At 39.6% G+C, this 19,372-nt stretch overlaps 1 protein-coding gene across 5 annotated transcripts in view; it reads right to left on the bottom strand.

Annotated features, from left to right (window-relative positions):
• Positions 1-19,372, bottom strand: part of crebrf (creb3 regulatory factor) — a 57,359-nt gene that overhangs the window by 33,326 nt on the left and 4,661 nt on the right. For all 5 annotated transcript variants that reach the window (XR_012101626.1, XR_012101627.1, XR_012101628.1 and 2 more), the window contains exons 2-3: positions 4,961-5,137; positions 3,906-4,031 (exon numbers count right to left, since the gene is read on the bottom strand). Coding sequence is in view for 2 of the 5 variants with exons in the window: in XM_073067704.1 (XP_072923805.1) it covers positions 3,906-4,031; positions 4,961-4,969 (135 nt within the window). In the remaining 3 variants the exon portion in view is untranslated. The remainder of the gene's footprint in view (positions 1-3,905; positions 4,032-4,960; positions 5,138-19,372) is intronic.

Genomic DNA, 19,372 nt, shown 5'->3' with positions numbered 1-19,372 from the left:
GGTGGTGGAGGAGGTGTGCCACCAAGAAGCAGCAGCCAGATGTGCCAAAGCAACATCCCAAGCCAAGCGAGGCTGCTGGATGAGGTGGGAGGGTGTTGAGAGGAGGAAAATCACATGGAGTGAGCTGTGGAGCATGGAGTCAAATAGATTGAGCTTTATCATCAGAGCAACATATGATGTCCTGCCCTCTCCTACAAACCTAAATCTTTGGCTGGGAGAGGATGCAGCCCTCTGTGCGCAGTTCCAGCATCACTCAAGCACGTCTTGGTTAGCTGCAAGACCAGCCTAATACAAGGCAGATACACCTGGCGACACAACCAAGTGCTGAGGCGTTTGGCAGCTGAACTTGAGTGTAAGAGAGTAACCACCAGTCTCACTACTACCATCCTTCACCTGGGAAGGAAAGAAACCGGGGGCTAACCCCTTGCCTCACGACTCATGCCCACTGAGTTCAGCCAGGGACTGGGAAATGCATGTCCATTTAGGCCAGAAATTTACCTTCTCAACTGTAATTGCAACGATCAACCTGCAGCCTGACCTGCTCCTGTGGTCCAACTCCCGTCTTTATCACTGAGCTGACAGTCCCCTGGGAGGATGCTGTGGATGAGGCTTATGAACAGAAAAGGCTGCAATATGCCAACCTTGCAGTTGAAGCAGAGGAGCGAGGCTGGAATGTAAAAGCACGCCCAGTTGAGGTGGGGTGCAGGGGCTTTGTATCCGAGTGAGGAGAGTGACAGGCCTGCGCCCGCCCCCCTTGTAGGATCTATCAGCCGACAAAAGTTTGTTTCAGTAGATTGCAGTGCGGTAGCTGCTCTGATACTTACGAAAACTTGAGCCCGAATCAGGTCCTCTGCGAATATTTTAGCACCAGATTCCCCACAAACATTCGGTGTGCTAAACAGGTTTAGAGGCGGTGCCCATCTGTCCGCATTCCAGGCCAGCAGCATCACTACTTCCCGCCCGCCACGCTCTGGGACAGTAGCTTCGGCGGTTCCCGCCGGCCGCACTCTGGGACAGTAGCATTGGCACTTCCCGCCGGCCACGCTCCGGGACAGTAGCATCGGCACTTCCTGCCGGCCGCACTCCGGGACAGTAGCATCAGTGGTTCTCACCGGCCGCACTCCGGGCCAGTAGCATTGGCGGTTCTCGCCGGCCGCACTCCGGGTCAGTAGCATTGGCTGTTCTTGCCGACCGCGCAAGGCGAACACTGGTACGAGGGTGTCACTGTGTTTAGGAAACTGATGACCTCGCATGGGTTCAAATTCAACAGTGGCCGTGACCGGGAATGAGGAAAGGTGCAACTGACTTATATTGTTTCCTCGTGGCCTGGTGGTTGGGGACCACTGAATTACACTGTGTAGTGCGGGGGGAGCTATGCACATGCACACTGGGCAGAAAGAACGGAACTAAAGCCCCGCAACCCGGAAACAATCTCTCAACAGTATTTATTTTTCTTTTTTTTTTATCAGGATCTACTGGGAAAGTCTCAAAGATCGACCAGTCGATCGCAATTGACGGGTTAGCGACCACTACTCTAAAATGTTGATGCTCAGGAACTTGAAGCTTCTCATCCTTTCCAGAGTTGACCTCTCAACAAGGACTGGTGTGTGTCCACCTGAATACCCCTTTCAGAAGTCCAAAAGCAAATGCTTGGTCTGCTGATGTTAAGTGTGTGGTTGTTGTTGGAACACCATTCAACCAGCCTACCTAACTCACTCCTGCACACCTGCCTCCTCATCACCATCTGAAATTCTGCCATCAACAGTGATGACATGGGCGAATTTATAGTGTCTGAGCTGTGCCTAGCCACACTGTAATAAGTGTAGAGATTAGTGCAGTGGGTTAAGCACGCATCCTTGAGGTGTGTCCCTGTTGATTATCAGCAAGGATAATATTACTACTGATCGACATTGACAGTGTCTCCTGAAAGAAAGTTGAGAATATAGCTACAGAGACCCAGGTTTTGAAGCTTACTGATTAGCCCAGTGAGGACAATGATGTTGAAATCCAAGGTGTAATTGGTAAACAGCAGCCTGACATCAGAATCTGAATCAGATCATTCATTATCACTGTCACGTCACCAATTTGTTGTTTTGCAGCGGCACAATATTTAACAATACAGCAGTACAGTGCAACACATAAAAAATTGCTCTAGGTTACAATGAGAAATATACATATAAGTGGTACAAAGAGAGCAAAATAATGAGGTAATGTTCATGAATTCATGGATCCTTCAGATATCTGATGGCAGAGGGGAAGAAGCTGTTCCTAAAACGTTGAGTGTGTGTCTTCAGATTCCTGTACTTCCTCCCTGATGGTAGTAATGAGAAGAGGGCATGTTTTGAGTGGTGGTGGTCCTTAATGATGGATACCTTTTGAGGCATCACCTTTTGTAAAAGCCCTCTGGTGGGGAGGCTAGTGCCCATTATGGAGCCAGTTGAGTTTACAGCCATCTGCAGCATTTTTACAATCCTGTGCATTGGCCACTCCATATCAGGCAGTGATGCAACCAGCTAGAATGCTCTCCATGGTATATCTGTAGAATTTTGCTAGTCTTTGGTGATATACCAGATCTCCTCAAACACCTAATGAAATATAGCTACAGTCATGCCTTCTTCTAAATTGCATCAACATGTTGGGCCCAAGATAGATCTTCAGGGATGTTGATGCTCAACCCATCCACTGCTGATTAGTGAGTGTTCCCATGACTTCCCTTTCATGAAATCCAAAATCAATTCCTTGGTTTTAATTACATTGAGAGCTTCTTGTTGAGACACCACTCAACCAGCTGATCTACCTTATTCCTATACTCAACTCCATCTAAGGTTCTGCAACAACAGTTGTGTCATCAGCGAATTTGTAGATCGCATTGTGCTGTGCTAGCCACAGTCATGGTGTAAAGATAATAGAGCAACCAGTTAAGCACGCATCCTTGAGGTGCACCTGTGTTAATTGTCAGTGAAGAGGTAATGTTATTTCCAATCTGCACTAACTGTGGTCTCCCGATAAGGAAGTCAAGCATCCAATTATAGAGGGAGGTACAGAGACCCAAGTTTTGAAGCTTATTGATTAATACTGTTTTACTGTTCTCTAGATACTCCAAAATGGAGTGTTGATCTAGTGAGATTGCATCTGCTGTAAACCTGTTGTGACCCCAGGCAAACTGCAGTGGATCTAGGTCCTTGTTCCATGAGGAGTCAATTGTAGCCATGACCAACCTCTCAATGCTCTTCATCACAGTTCATGCAAGTGCCTTGGGATTAAGATAAAACAGGAATTTCTTAACCAAGAAAGTGGTGAATCATGAAATTCACTATAATGGAAGGGTGTGGAAGCTCAGTTGTTGAGTTAATTGAAAACAGGCATTGATAGTTTTCTTGCTATAAAGAGAATAAATGGTATTGTAGTAGTGTAGAAGAAGAACTGAAAAAGATCTGCCACAATTATGATAAACTGTAACTCAGGCTCAAAGTAACAGATAGACTACTCCTGCTCCTACACTTGGCTCCTCTCAGTTGGGCCATTAGATAATATATTATGTTTTTCTCTTGGAACCACAAACATATCTTTTCCCCTAGTTTCAATGCTATTCAATCCTCCTAATAGGGGTGCATATTTTGAAACAGGGAGAATCTGGTTTCATTGTTACCTTACCATCACAACCGAATACCCAGCAAACAATCCACCTCTAGAATTAATACTAAATTCTAAATACTAAATATTAATACTAAATTAAGAATGGTCAGCTGAAATATAGTTGTCAGTGATACAGCCATACTATCCAGGATGTGTGCTATCCAGAGGAGAGAAACAATGTCAAAAAGTTATGGATAATGGTACATGGTGAAAAAAAAACAGGTAACAAGAAAAAAGAGAGTAAATGACGTCTTAAATATGACTCCTACCAGTTCATATATGAAATCAGGATCAGAGTTATTCCCCAACAAATCCGTGCTGGTTAAGGCCTGATCTGAAAATGTGCGGCTACGAAAGGCATCCCCAAATGGAGGATCCATTCCACTAACATTGGGCTATAAAGAAAATTGATATACAAGTCATTAATAGAATCACAGTTCATTTCAGAAGCACAAAACTGGGAGTTATTTCCAATAATAATATGGATGCTACTGTTGTAAAAGTAACCCCTATGCTGCATTTTTCTAAATAAATTACTGTACTTTTCTTAGATTTAGAACGTCATACAACATAGCAACAAATCATTTGGCCTATTTAATGCATGCCAACCAAGATGTTCTACTCTGTTATCTCTCTAACCTCTCCTATCCATGCACCTATTTATTGAAAAAAATCTGTTCTATCTACCCTGTTTTCTGAATAAATTGCCTATGTTTAAATAGTTAATGAGGGGGCATTCATATAACCCAGTCTTTCCTTCAACTCAATGGTTGGCACCTACAGTGTCAAAAGAAATTCAAGAAATCTTCTATTTAGATTTTAAAAATAATTTTCAATCCAAAAACATGTTTGTTCTTCACTCCAGGCACTTAATTATAAATTTAATTACAGTATTATGTTCTATTTACCACATCAATATTATGTATTTTTAAAATATATATATTGTTGGGAATATATATTATCCCTAACTCTTGAACCATCATTATGTTCCAAGACACGAAACCAAGTAGCAATAATTGGGTTGAGAATTACAGCACATTAATTGCTTTAACTTGTGAATTATAAACTACCTTCCAGCTTCATTTACAAAGCAACACTGAAAGATACTAATCTTATTTGTGCACAACTAATCACTATAACCACTGTATTCTCGCTAATATCTATTCAAATTATAAAAATGGTGACATAGCTAAAACTTTATTGTAAAGGTAAAAGATCTAAAATTGCTGAAATTGCTATCTTAACATCAAGACTCCAGAGCAAGCATGAAACATCCTGCAACAGAATCACTTTAGACCCGAGACCTGTATGATTACAAACCTACCTGCGGCATTCCCACACCCACATCTGCTTTATCCAAGAGAATTTTTTCCTGTTGTTTTGGTTGAGTCGCTTCCAGTTTTACTAAATAGTTGAAGTGATGAACAAATGTGTCAACTTTAGTACACAAAATTCACTATCATGAAGTCTCTCCCAGGATAATTCTTTTTAATTCTCAAGCCTAGAAGAAATAAAGCCAAACTGTAATTAGAAAAATATCCCCCAAATCTACTGCACTGCTCTGTTAAATCATCATAAACAAGATGAATGAAACATATACAGTTTTAATTCCTTTAAACCAAATTACTTATCTCCTCTCCAGAAATTAAACTGCCATCCCATAATTTTTCACAACACAACAGTCAACTAACAGCATATGGCAATTTTCTTGATTAATTTTTGTTCTTTATGAGTTGTCCCAAATAAGCAGCTGCTCCGATTAACTAATGGCCCAATTAAATGAAATACAGTGTCCATAAGTAAAAAGAAAGCTGCTGCTGCAAAACAGCAAATTTAACGACATATCTCAGCCATAATAAACCTGATTCTAATTTTGAATCTTCAATGAAGTTGTTTTATAGAAGTTCCCTTTATTAAGCTATTTTATAATGGATATGATAGACTAATAAAACTCCCTTCTTCAATGAATTGAAATCAAACACATTAATAATAATTTCATAATGTCTTGTCCATACTGCACCAACCGCCGCCACGGGGCTATAGACGTGCAGGAGCAGTGTGTGGTGAAGTGCCTTGGTCAAGGACACACACACTGCCTCGACTGAGGCTCAAACTAACGACCTTCAGCTTTAACCACTGGCCACACAACAACACAAAGTATTGTCTTCGAAATATTTAATGAACAAATAACTAACTAGAGTACAAACAATTTTTAAGATTTATATGTCTTGCACTGGTTAAAATAACCAAAAGACTACTTTCTAATAAACCAATGAGAGGTCTGCAAATTTCTAGTGATATGTATATTCGAGTAACAATGGCCACAACATGTAAACCATGACTATGGCCTATTTTATCATTTGCCCCAGAACCTCATCCTTATATCTTCTGAACTACTGAAGTCAAGCTAACTGGCTTATAATTTTCTGTCTTTTGCCTCCCCACACCCTTCTTAAATAATGGTGTGACATTTATGACCTTCCAATCCTCTGGAACCATTTCAGAATCTAGCAATTCTTGAAAGATCACTATTAATATCTCCATAATCTCTCCAGCTGCCTCTTTCAAAACCCTGGGTATAATCATCTGGTCCACGTGACTTATCTAGCTTCACCGAGATGAGGAAAAACTTCTTCACACAGAGAGTGGTGAATCTGTGGAATTCTCTGCCACAGGAAACAATTGAGGCCGGTTCATTGGCTATATTTAAGAGGAAGTTAGATATGGCCCTTGTGGCTAAAGGGATCAGGGGGTATGGAGAGAAAGCAGGCACAGGGTTCTGAGTTGGATGATCAGCCATGATCATACAAAATGGCGGTGCAGGCTGAAGGGCCGAATGGCCTACTCCTGCACCTATTTTCTATGTTTCACACATTTCAGCTTCTCAAGCACCTTCTTCTTGGTAGTAGCAAATAACCTTATTTTTGCCGCTTGACACAGTCAAATTTCTGGCATATGGCTGATGTCTTCCCAGTGAAGACAGATGCAAAATACTTATTGAGGTCATCTGCCAAGTCTTTGTCCCCATTACTGCATCTCCAAAGACCTTTTCCAGTGGTCCAATAGCCAAGTTCACCTCTCTTAATTACCGGTAGTTAGAGAAATTGATGTTTATGCCATCAGGTTGAAGGTTACCCGGACAGTATATGAGGTATTGTTCCTCTAAACTGAGTTTGGCCTCATCATAGCAGTAGAACAGGCCATGGACAGATATGTCAGAATATGAATGGGAAGTTGAACTGAAATAGTAGCCTCCGGGAGATCCTGCCTTTTGTGGCAAACAGCTTGACAAAGCGGTCCTGCCAAAGGGATTCAGCCCAAAACGTCAACTGTACTTTTTTCCATAGATGCTGCCTGGCCTGCTGAGTTCCTCCAGCATTTGTGTATGTTGCTTGGATTTCCAGCATCTGCAGATTTTCTCTTCCTTGGCCCCAATTTGCATTGGGCTTCACCCATGTACAGAGCGCCTGATACAACAGACTCACATGTGAAGCATCAGCTCACCCGGAAGAACTGTTTTGAGCCCTCAATGGTGGTGAGGGAGGTGGTGTAAGGGTAGGTGTAGCCCTGGTCACACTTGGGATAAGGGCCATGAAGGTGATCAGGAGGGAGGGACAAATGAAGGCATATGAAGAGGAATCTCTATGGAAAGCAGGGGAGGGGGAGATTTGGCCTATTCAGCTATAGAAGGAGAATGCAAATAGAGGAGGAGCAGCAGCAATAGACCATTCGATCCATCAGGCCTGCTTCACCATTTAACAAAATTAAGAATGATGCACTTCAACATTATTTTTCTTTCCTAATCTCATATCCTTTGATTCCTCTAATATCCAAAAATCTACTAATCTGTTTTGAATATAAGCAATGCCTATGCATTGAGTGACTGCCACTGTACAGAATTCCAAAACTCAGTCCAGAAAAAAAATGATCTTTGGTTTAGTCCCAAATGACCCACCCAATATTTTGAGCTTGCCTTTTAATTCCACATTCAATAGTCTAGGAAACATCCTCCCAAATAGCTACCCTGTCAAGAGCTTCCAGGTAGTTTGTATATTTTGAAGAGCTACCTCTTCTTCTGTACTAAACATTACAGGTTTAACTTACAAAATCTTCTCATATGACATATCACCATTCTAGAAAATGGTGTTTGTTGCACTTCCTCTGTAGCATATGCTTTCGTTAGGACTAAAACTGTACACAATACTCTAGGCTTATTCTCACTAAAGTCTCATATAATTATAGTAAGATATCTTTACTTCTATACTCAAATTATCTTGCAGTGACGGACAATATACCATTTTCTTTCCTAACTACTTGTGTGTTAGCTTTAAGTGACTATTACACTGGACATTCAGGTGTATATATACTGCGTATGTTAATCAAAATGGCTTCTTTGTTATGTTAAGAGTAGGAATGCTTCTTTGTTATGATAAGTGCTTTCTCTTGCAGTTGTTTAACTTTAGAATTGCTGATAACAGGGATTGAATTCATTTGTTAACCAATGGGGGAATGTTATTTTGTCTTGTGTGTCTGGTAGCGGGGTTTTCGTGGTCTTTTTGTGGAGTTGGGAAGAAGACGTCGAAGAAGGTGGACGTGTGCTACACTGCTCGGTTGACCACCAGAGTGGTCCCAGGTGCAAGGACGTGGAGGTCGGAGGAAAGCGACGAGGGGTCGAATAGTTCAATGGTTGAGCTCCAAAGATGTGCACTAAACTGACTGAACTCTGATAAGTTTGGCGCCTTTTACTTTATTTTCTTTTCGTTCATATATACTGTATTGTTAGTACTCATTTAGTTCTAGTAAAATCTTTAAAGTATATTCCATATCTGGTGTGAGTTTGATATTATGTGTGCGACGCCGTATTAACTTGATTCCCATAGCACCTGCATATACAGGAGGCGGGGTTAGTGAGTGGCTGGACTTTTTTCCCCTAAACATATACCAGCCTGTTGGGCAAGTGTTACACAGGTACCTTTTGAACATCAATAATTTCCAGTTTCTTGACATTTAAAAAACACAAGGCATTTTTTTCCAGTGAAGTGGATAAATCACATTTTTCACATTGTACTCCAGTTATCACATCACTGTCCACTTGGTTAATGTGTCTATATCCTTTTGAAGTCTCTTTGTATCCTCATCACTATTCATTCCTTCAAATTCTGGGTCATTGGTAAACTGGTAAATGTATATTGGTCCCTTCAGTCAAATGGGATAACTGGGAAAATTAACAATTGCAATTTCAATTAAGGGAAATACAGTTGGAGACACAGGCTGCCAACAGAGTAGATGGAAAATAAGATGGGACTGATCTATATCTGTGAAGCAATCAACTAGACCAGTCAATTGAGAGCAATTCATTCAGAGGAATATCTGAAGATATTGAGTGAAAACAAACTTCGTAAAACTAATCATCAAAGATCAAAATCAGGTTCAGAGCTAAATTTTATATTCATAATTTGGAGCAGAAAAGTCATAACTGAAATGGCAATAATCCTGTACTACAATTTAAAGTCAAAATACACAGGACTACAGCATGAACTAGATAGAAAGACAACACAGTGGATTCCAGTTAGTTTCGCCATCAGTTAATCAGGGCAGCCACTTTTTTGGGACAACGCTTAAGATCAAAAATGAATAAAGACAACTTCCTTGATTTTCTGTTTATTTGGGACACTATGCTACTCAAACGGGGCAGAAGACTTGCCGAACAGGTTATAACTAGTGCCAGTCATGTGCTCTAGTGTGGCTGTTACATTATGCTATCCTTAAATAGTTTTAGTAATAACAGTATCCGTTCCGTGTTTGTGTACAGAAACAGTGATTCTTGTTATTGATAGTCGGCGAGGAATAAGCAGGAAGACAATTCTTAACTGATTTGCTCACTGCGGTTTCAAGGATTCAGGCTTAGAGATGCCAGATTTGGCCAGGAGTGAAAATGAAATTATTTCACTACTTCAACAAGTTAAGGACTACAAACAATTTGAAGCTCATTTTGAATGTTACAATGAAAATGAAGCTTTGGAGGATGCATTGAAAGTACTTCCAATGATTGTATTGTATTAAGGCAGCCCACTACCTGCACAAGGTGCCTGCACTGATTTTGTTCATTGTGTACACTGGATGAATTCCCCCATCGATAACTATTAGGAAATAATAAAGTTTTATGGTACTGTAGTACTATTAGTAATGTTCTAATTTGTTCTATATTTCATTTAAATGCATAATTTGTTACTCAGTTTGTATTTTTAATACCTTTTTAACTTTTTCCATGAAACTTCAGCTAATTGGAATCCACTGTATTTGCAAAGAATAACATAACTTCAATTTTAATTTAAGAAATGTAAACAAGTTGAGCAAATTCAGGTTGAGTACCCCATATTCGAAACACTTGGGGTCAAATGAGTTTTGGATTTTGGATACTGTATTTCTGGATTTTGGAATACATAAAGAGAAAGGATCACCATGATTTCAGACTTTGAATTTATGTGCTAGTAAGCTGTCTTTGTCTTACACTTGTTCATCACACATACATACTGATGCAGCGTTCAAAGTGTCAGATTTTCATCCAAGTTCAAAGTTCAAAGTACATTATCAAAGTAAGTATCCTATATACAACCTTGAGATTTGTCTCCTTACAGGCAGTTACAAAACAAAAGAAACCGAATCAAACACATTCAAAAAAAGACCATCAAACATCCAATGTGCAGAAAAACAAATTATGCAAACAATAAAAGTAAGCAAATAACATTCACAACTGAAGTTCACAAAAGCAACTCCATAGCCAAAGGCAGTCATCACTGCAGCCGATCCAGGAACCCAAAAGTTGCAGGCCACATCTTTAGCAACAATCTCGGCAAATTCATCAATGAATTTCTCTGCTACTCTGTGATCAGCAGACACTTTATCATCACAAATCTTTAAAAAATTTCATGCCACGTCTTTCCTTAAAATTTCTGCAACCAGCTTGCTAAATATTCACAATTAACTATAATTTTCAGTTTGTCATGCTAGATCTTTGCTCATTTCATATCATTGAATGGCATACGTTCACTCTGACACTGATGAATCCACTTTTCAATACATGATTGCAATCTTCATTTTTCGCTTTATGTGGTATTTTTCTATTTAATTTCTGTTCATTACATATGCGTGGTCATTTTTCAGAAATGTCTGTGGTGCACAGAGATCTGCGCATCACCTGGGAACCTTCCCAGTGCCATGTGGAATTTTCCATTTGTGATGTCATGTCTCAATAAAATTTTGTATTTTGTGATTTTGGCTAAGGGGTACTTAACCTGTATATGGAAATTACTACAGGCATTGCAATTCACTTATGAAATGGAAAGCACTGCAGTGCCATCTACTGGTAGAAAGTTTTATGTACGTTTATTGACAAAGGAAGCACCTGCATCTACAGTATGTCGTCACTGAATTAACACCATGGTTACACTATCCTGTTTACAGACTGATAAAAAAATACTCATTAATATAAAAATGATTACAGCCTGTATATAGAAAGAATGCCAAAAGAAAGATATAACAAACATGATATCCCTTTCACAATAAACATGCTGACTCTGCACAAGAGATTATGATTTAAGTAAAAACTAAATAGTGGAAATACACAAGTCAAGCAGCATCTGTACAGAGAAAATTAAAATTAGCTAGTCAGGTTGATGACACTTCATTAATGTGAAACTTTAACTCTACTTTGATCTCTTGATCTGCTAAATTTCAATATTGTATTCACCATTTTTTAAATTTCACATTCCCAGCACCTGAACCATTTTACTTTTGGATGTTTTTCTAAGTATCATATTACTACTGCCTTAAGAATGGATTCTAGAATTTTACTGACAACAAATATCAGGTTAATTAGTACACCATCCCTGTCGTTCTATTTTCCACTTTTTTTAAATAAATAAAACTTACCTTCTGATCTACTGAGACTTTTTCATAATCTACAAAACTGTAACATTGTATTACGCATCTTCTATATCTTAAGTGAACTCTTTTAGTCTTGGGATACAAGTTCACCACACTAATAACATGGTAGTTTACTTCTATTTATTATTAAGTTCTCATTGAACATTGGTTCCCACTATTTCTAGTATATTATTATGGGAAATTATAACATCCCTTGAACTGGGCACACCATTCCACATTGCCATTACAATTGTTAAGTTAAGCACATCAAGCTACTTATAGGGAGCATCAAGAGACAGGACTAACTCAAAGCCTTGAGGGCATTGTTGGAGGTATATACTGTTAGGTATTATAGCAGCCACTTACCCAACTATACAGAAGCATCAAAGTAGACAAGACAAGCACTGGATGATCACCATGGTTATGAACCAAGGCAGCTAAGAATGATGAAAGTAACTGAATAGTAAAGAAACTGGTGGGCCTTTTAGGTGTGAGCTTAATGATGAATGAGCTGAAATAATGTCATTAGAGTCCTTTTTAATGGATCTTCAATTATGGAAGGAATGATGTTTTGCAATACAGACTCAAATTCTGCTGGAGAACGCAAAAGCTCTTAAATTAGTTGACAACAAGCATTGATTCTGAGAACAAGCATTCTCTTACTATTCAAAATTCTTATTGTTAGTCCTGTGAAACAATTAATGCTGGTGTTATGTATATTTTGACCCTTATGGGTTGCTATCAAGCTTCCTTGTATGTTATATACTGAATGTAATGAGAGAGGGCATTCTAGGTAGATGACTTACAAGCAAATTAAAAAGCTGCACATTTGTTCCTCATCTCTCCAGTGTGTTATTCACAACCACCTGGCTTCACAGTACCACAAACATAACTACTGGTGAAGAGGTGACAAGTCCTCACAAGGTATTTATTACCCTTCTGCAAGGAAGTCAGTGGGCAACGTCAGTGGTGTACCGCTGTGTAACGTGGGGTAGCAAAAAGACAACACTGCATGCCACAGTAAGCATGGCGAGTGAAAAATCCAAGGGGAGAGAATGAGAATGCAATGGTTAAATAAAACAAAGAAGAGGGTGTTACGAATGAGAAGCAACTCTGATAGGCAGAAGGGTACAGAATCGCCAATGCCCGCCCCCCCCACCTTTTTTGAGAATCGCAAAATCGCTATTATTTCGGGTCTGATACCCAGGAAATGAGAGAGATATACAGCATGTCAGTAATGAGAGCGAGACAACACCAGAATACACAAAGGTGGAATGTCTCCTATTGACAAAGAGAGAGATTACTGCTATTGTCTTTTGAAGGAGGAATTGTGTATTGAGTACTGTTCTATTCATTGAAACCCCTCAGGGGGCAACCAGAGTGGTCTGGTTGAGGGATTGCATCATCCCAACCTGATTGACATCTGAGACCCCGTGAGTGGGGATAAAAGGAGGGTCTGGGGAACACCCCTCAGACGCACTAGGAGAGACGCTACAAGACCGGTGGGGGCTTGTGTGTGTGTCCACTCTTGCCTGGGTGACGAGTCCTCCACGGAACGGTCTAGCTAAAGGATGGATACGGATCAAGATCGTAATCGGAAAGTTGGCAAGTTTTTTTTCTCTCTCTCTCTCCAACAATTGCAACACAGTGATCAACGACGACTGCAGCCTGTATGAACTGAACTGAACTTTAGATTTCCATCGGACAATTCATTATCCCCTAGACAACGATAGAGCTTATTTCTTATTGATTCTTTTTATACCCGCACGTTTAGGTTTAGTATTGATGACGTATATTATCTGTATATTTGCACTGATATTATTTTTGTGTATTTTTACTAATAAATACTGTTAAAAATAGTATCATCAGACTTCAACGGATACTCCTATCTTTGCTGGTAAGACACCCAGTTACGGGGTTCGTAACAAGGGATAGAAAGACAGATAAGACCAGAGTTACATGGAACCCTAGGGTTCTGTGAGAAGTTGCTAGGCGTTCCGCAAGAGATGCAGATTTTTTTTTTTAAAAAACATTGTTTTTTGAACTTGCACAATACACAATGCTAGCACTCACAGTGGATGGTTTTCAAGCATTGAATGGACTCGCTCAACTTGGGCTGTGACGTCAGCCTCTCCTTCCCCAATTACCTCCCCCTACTTTCCCTTATGTGCTGCTGACTGACGTACGGGAGTGAACAAACTAGCAGTGTAGTAGAAAATTGGAGGGAAATTTTCATTCTAAAGATGGTCCAGTGTGGCGATTTTTGAAGAGGAGGTGTGAGAAAAGACAGGCAACAATAGGCCAGTTAGCTTAACATCCGTAGTTGGGAAAATGCTTGAAGCTGTCATTAAGGAAGAAATAGCGAAACATTTAGAAAGGAGTGGTTCCATTAGACAGATGCAGCATGGATTCAGAAAGGGCAGATCCTGTTTGACAAACACTGGAGTTCTTTGAGGACATAATGAGGGAAACAGGTGGATGTTGTATACTTGGATTTCCAGAAGGCGTTCGATAAGGTGCTGCACAAGAGACTGATAAATAAGATACGGATGCATGGAGTCGGAGGAAGTGTATTGGCATGGGTAGTGGATTGGTTAACCAATAGAAGGCAGATAACTGGTATAAATGGGTATTTCTCCAGTTGGCAGTCAGTGGTGAGTGGTGTGGCACAGGGGTCGGTGCTGAGTGCACAGTTGTTTACTATTTACATTGATGATTTGGAAGAGGGGACTGAGTGTAGCATAGCAAAATTTGCTGATGACGCTAAACTGAGTGGAAAAGCAAATTGTACAGAGGATGTGGAGAGTCTGCAGAGGGATATAGATAGGTTAAGTGAGTGGGCCAAGGTCTGGCAGATGGAATACAACATTGGTAAATGCGAGATCATGCACTTTGGAGGGAATAAGAGATGAGCAGATTATTATTTAAATGGTGAAAGATTGCAGCATGCTGTTGTGCAGAGGGACTTGGGAGTGCTTGTTCATGAATCACAAAAAGCTTCTTACAGGTACGACAGGTTATTAAGAAGGCAAAAGGAACACTGGCCTTCATTGCTAGAGGGACTAAATTCAAGAGCAGGGAGGTCATGCTGCAACTATACAGGGTACTGGTGAGGCCACACTTGGAGTACTGTGTGCAGTTCTGGTCTCCATACTTGAAGAAGGATATACTGGCTTTGGAGGCATTGCAGAGGAGGTTCAATAGGTTGATTCCAGGGATGAGGGGGTTAATCTATGAAGCGAGATTGAGTCGCCTGGGACTATACTCTCTGGAGTTCAGAAGAATGAGAGGGGATCTTATAGAAACATACAAAATTTTGAAAGGGATAGATAAGATAGAAGTAGGAAAGTTGTTTCCATTGGTAGGTGAGACTAGAACTAGGGGACATTGCCTCAAGATTCAGGGGAGAAGATTTAGGATGGAGATGAGGAGAAACTGTTTTTCCCAGAGAGTGATGAATCTGTGGAATTCTCTGCCCAAGGGAAGCAGTTGAGACTTCCTCACTAAATATATTTAAGAAACAGTTAGATAGGTCTTTACATAATAAGGGAATTAAGGTTAATGGGGAAAAGGCAGGTCATAGCCATATGACATGCAAAAGTGCTGATTATTTCAAACGACAATTGGAATCTCAAAACAAACAGATTAAAGCTTTTGAAAATAAAGCACAGTCAGTAAAAAGACTTGGGAAGCAAGTTATTTAGTAGTTCACTCAAGAACATTTAAAAGACTGTGTGAAAACCTGGACAAAGAGCGGCAACCTCCTGCTACATACAGTGGCTTCGCAGGAGTTCTCAACAGGGTGTTTGAGCTGAAATCTGAATTGCAGGAGTACTTACAAGAAAATAGTAGGCCAGATTTTGCTAAGTGCTTTAAAGATGAAGCATGGCTGCAGAAACTAGCCTACATATCAGACATTTTTCATCACATGAACCAGCTAAATAAGTCTCTCCAAGACCCTGGAGAAAATGTTTTGACTTCAAGTGACAAGATTCTTGGATTTAAAAGGAAACTGAATCTTTGGAAATACCATGTTGCAAAAGGAAATCTTGAAATGTTTCCACTGTTGTTTGGGCTTGAGAGTGAGGCAGGGTATCAGAAAGTCTCGAGTCTTATTGAAAAACAACTGGAAAACTGCAGAACAAAATTGAACATTAATTCTCCTCCTTTTCAGCGCAAGTGTACAACTGAGTGAGGGACCCATTCTCTGAATCTTCTGTTCAGCCTGAGAACTTGACTTTGAGAGAAGCGGAAGAACTTTGTAAGCTGCACTCTGATCATGCCATCAAGATGAGAGTTACTGACCTAGCCCTGGACAAGTTCTGGATTTCTATGAGAGTATCCTGCCTTTCATAGGAAAGCAATGAACATTTTGCTGCAGTAGTTTTCAACTTCTTACATGTGTGAGTAAGCTTTTTCTTGTTTAACAAGTGTCAAGAGCAAGGATAGAAATCGTCTCATTTCAGTTAAAGGTGAAATCCTTGTGTGCTTATCTCAGGTTTGACTCAGCATTAAGAAATTTATTGTTTGCCTTTATGAGTTTTTAAAACTTATGAGGGAAAAGAGATTAATTTCAAGAAAGGTAAGCTAAGCCTAACTGTTTTTTCAAGAAATGTAGAAATCATTCTCTACTCAAAAGAGCATTGACAATTATTTTAGGATTATTATATCTACAACTTACTGATCATGCTAACATACCATGAACTGTAGATATAATATTTATGCAGGGATTCCCTGAGACCTGAAAATTATTTCAAGTGTTTTTCCGGGACACAAAGGTTGAGGAAGGCTAGATAAGACTAATTAACATTGCTGGAACATGATTGTGTTTGAAATTGGCAACAATGCTTGGAAGTATGAGGCTGTATGAAAAAAGGACAGAGCAATGGAGTTCATAAACTGAAAGATTTGAATATTTTGCACTAGCAAATCAAATTTGAGATGATATTCATGTTCCAACTTTTCTCACTATGGTGGGTCCAAAAACACTTAATTTAGTATGTAGTCTAGTGCAACCTGCAAAGCCTGATAAGAGGACAACTGAAGTCTTAAAGGACCACTAATTTTCCTTTACATTAATACTATGAGTTTGGGAGACTTTATATATTGAATAATACATATCTGATTGTTAATTAATCTATTAATTGTGTACTCTCAAATGTTTTGTACATATTTTACTTACGTTTTTCTTAAAATTAATAAAAAGATTTGAAAAGAAAGAAAGAAAGGACCACTAATCACCTAAACCTTTGACCTTTGCTGAGAGGTTTAGATTTCATCAAACTAATCAAGAGGAAGGAGAGTCTACTGCAGTTTGTGGTGGTGCTGAAGCAGTTATCTGAGCACTGTGATTTTGGGTAGTCACTGAATAACGTTACATGATAGGCTCATATGTTGTCTGTGTAGTGAGGCAGTTCAGAAATGTTTGCTTACAGATGACACACTAACATTACAGAAGGCAAATGATATTAATACATATATAGAGATGGCAGCTAAAGAAGCACAGATACTAAGCGCATCTTCCCAAGTTCATGAAGTTTCTACTGATTTAAGAATAAGACAACTATTGGCATTCAATGTTACCGTTGTAGCAAAACTGGGCATTCAGCAAAAGAATACCAGTATAACGATATATATTGCCAATGCTGTGGCAAAAAAGGACATATTGAATGCGTCTGTTAAAGTAAAAAGCCACAGTCAACCAAAACCACTGCAATAAAGAAAAATTACATTTAGAAAAGCAAAAAGCGTGAACAAGATGAAGATAATCTGATAGCTGATGTGACTGTAAATGTACTATATGTGGAACTTTCTGGAGAGTGGCAGAGGGGTGAAAAAATAGAAGAGGGAAATTGAGATTGATGGCCTCAGAATCTACGCTATTAAAAGATAAGCCGCTGAGCACATTTAAACTGTATTTTTTTCATGTTGAAAGCAATGGAATTCATTCCTGCTTCACTATACCTCAGAATTTACATGAAGGACTCAGATGGGCACAAGCATACAGTCAATGGCTTTGTCAATTACATAGAAACCCACAAACTTAGTGATATCTAAAACTTTTTGCTGCTGATCTTTCCTATTTATCGTTGGAGAATACAAGCACTGAGATCCACACTTAGGGAGAATCAGATGGAGATGCTATGTGATTTGATATTTTGTGATAGCATGGAAGTTTCCAACAGAATAAAGTGTAAATGTTTCTCTGATCAGGATTGTCACAGGGATTACAGTACTATATGTACTGTGAAAATGTGATTCTTCCTCCTATTGGCCGCAGAACTCTACCACGACCTTTTTCAAAAAGAGTCTCAACATCCAGGGATCATGGGTTATGAGAATAAAGGATAAAAAAAACCTATGGATTGAAAGGGCTTTCTATGCAAAGCTCTCCTCGTGGTCATTCCAATAACAGCTAATGTCCCTCTAACTGATCTTATCTCCTCCCATTCTTCATTCATATCAAGGGGGATCCCCAAGGTAGCTACTCAATTTCTCCTGTAGATTCCAATAACTTTTAGTAACGTACATCATCACAGCATTCTTTAGCAGAAATCCTCAGAATCCCAAGGGGAAAAGTACAGCATTGCATACCTTCCCACTGAATTCCCAGATTCAAGCAAACATGGCTGCAAATCACCACAAAACTTTCAAATAACTCAACAGCTATTTAGCTGCTGTAGTATAGATATGTCATTGGTTACAGAACTACTCAACAAAATTGCTTGAAGCTACCTTCTTGAAGTTTAGCAGCTATTGGAATCACCAACCAAAATTTTTATGACCCTTAGAATACAATCACCTGGCATGGCCTTTAACTCTTTATTAGGCTACCATTTTATACTAAAGGCAGACTTAACCAAGGTTGGAATTCAAACCCCAAACTCAGCCTTTTCTCAGAAGCCTTTTAGCATTATTTTGAGGGGAGGGAGGATATTGGCTGTTGTGTATAACTAAAGCAAGTCTTAAAATAGCACTTCTAAATTGTAGTCGCACAGAAAGTCTTGTCATTTAAATATCAGCTTTAAGTTTGATTTTTAACATAAACCATTTTTAAATCTATGAAGTTAAGATAGGAACCTTAGTGACAGAAGCACACATGGCAATTTTCTGGTCTATCATAGCCACTCTCTCTATTAATACCAAATATAAACCCCACAGTGATTTCAGTTGCCTGTATTATACATTGAAACAGAAAATGTTGAAAACATTTTAGCAGTGGCACAGCATGAAATACAATGTTGGAAAGTGCATGGTCATGCACTTTGGTAGAAGAAATAAACGGGCAGACTATTATTTAAATGGGGAGAGAATTCAAAGTTCTGAGATGCAACGGGACTTGGGAGTCCTCGTGCAGGATACCCTTAAGGTTAACCTCCAGGTTGAGTCAGTGGTGAAGAAGGTGAATGCAATGTTGGCATTCATTTCTAGAGGAATAGAGTATAGAATCAGGGATATGATGTTGAGGCTCTATAAGGCACTGGAAAGACTTCACTTGGAATACTTTATGCAGATTTGGGCTCCTTATTTAAGAAAGGATGTGCTGATGTTGGAGAGGGTTCAGAGAATATTCACTAGAATGATTCCGGGAATGAAAGGGTTAACATGAGGAACGTTTGACCGCTCTTGGACTGTACTCCTTGAAGTTTAGAAGAATGGGGGGGGGGGGGGGAACCTCATAGAAACATTTTGAATGTTGAAAGGCATGAACAGAGTGAATGTGGCAAAGTTGTTTCCCATGGTGGGGGAGTCTAGTACGAGAGGACATGACTTGAGGATTGCAAGGCGCCCATTCAGAACAGAGATGTGA

The sequence above is a fragment of the Hemitrygon akajei genome, chromosome 15, assembly GCF_048418815.1.
Source record: "Hemitrygon akajei chromosome 15, sHemAka1.3, whole genome shotgun sequence".
Classification (NCBI taxonomy): domain Eukaryota; kingdom Metazoa; phylum Chordata; class Chondrichthyes; order Myliobatiformes; family Dasyatidae; genus Hemitrygon; species Hemitrygon akajei.
The sequence above is the reverse complement of the archived record's forward strand: the minus strand, read 5'-3'. Positions and strand labels throughout refer to the sequence as shown.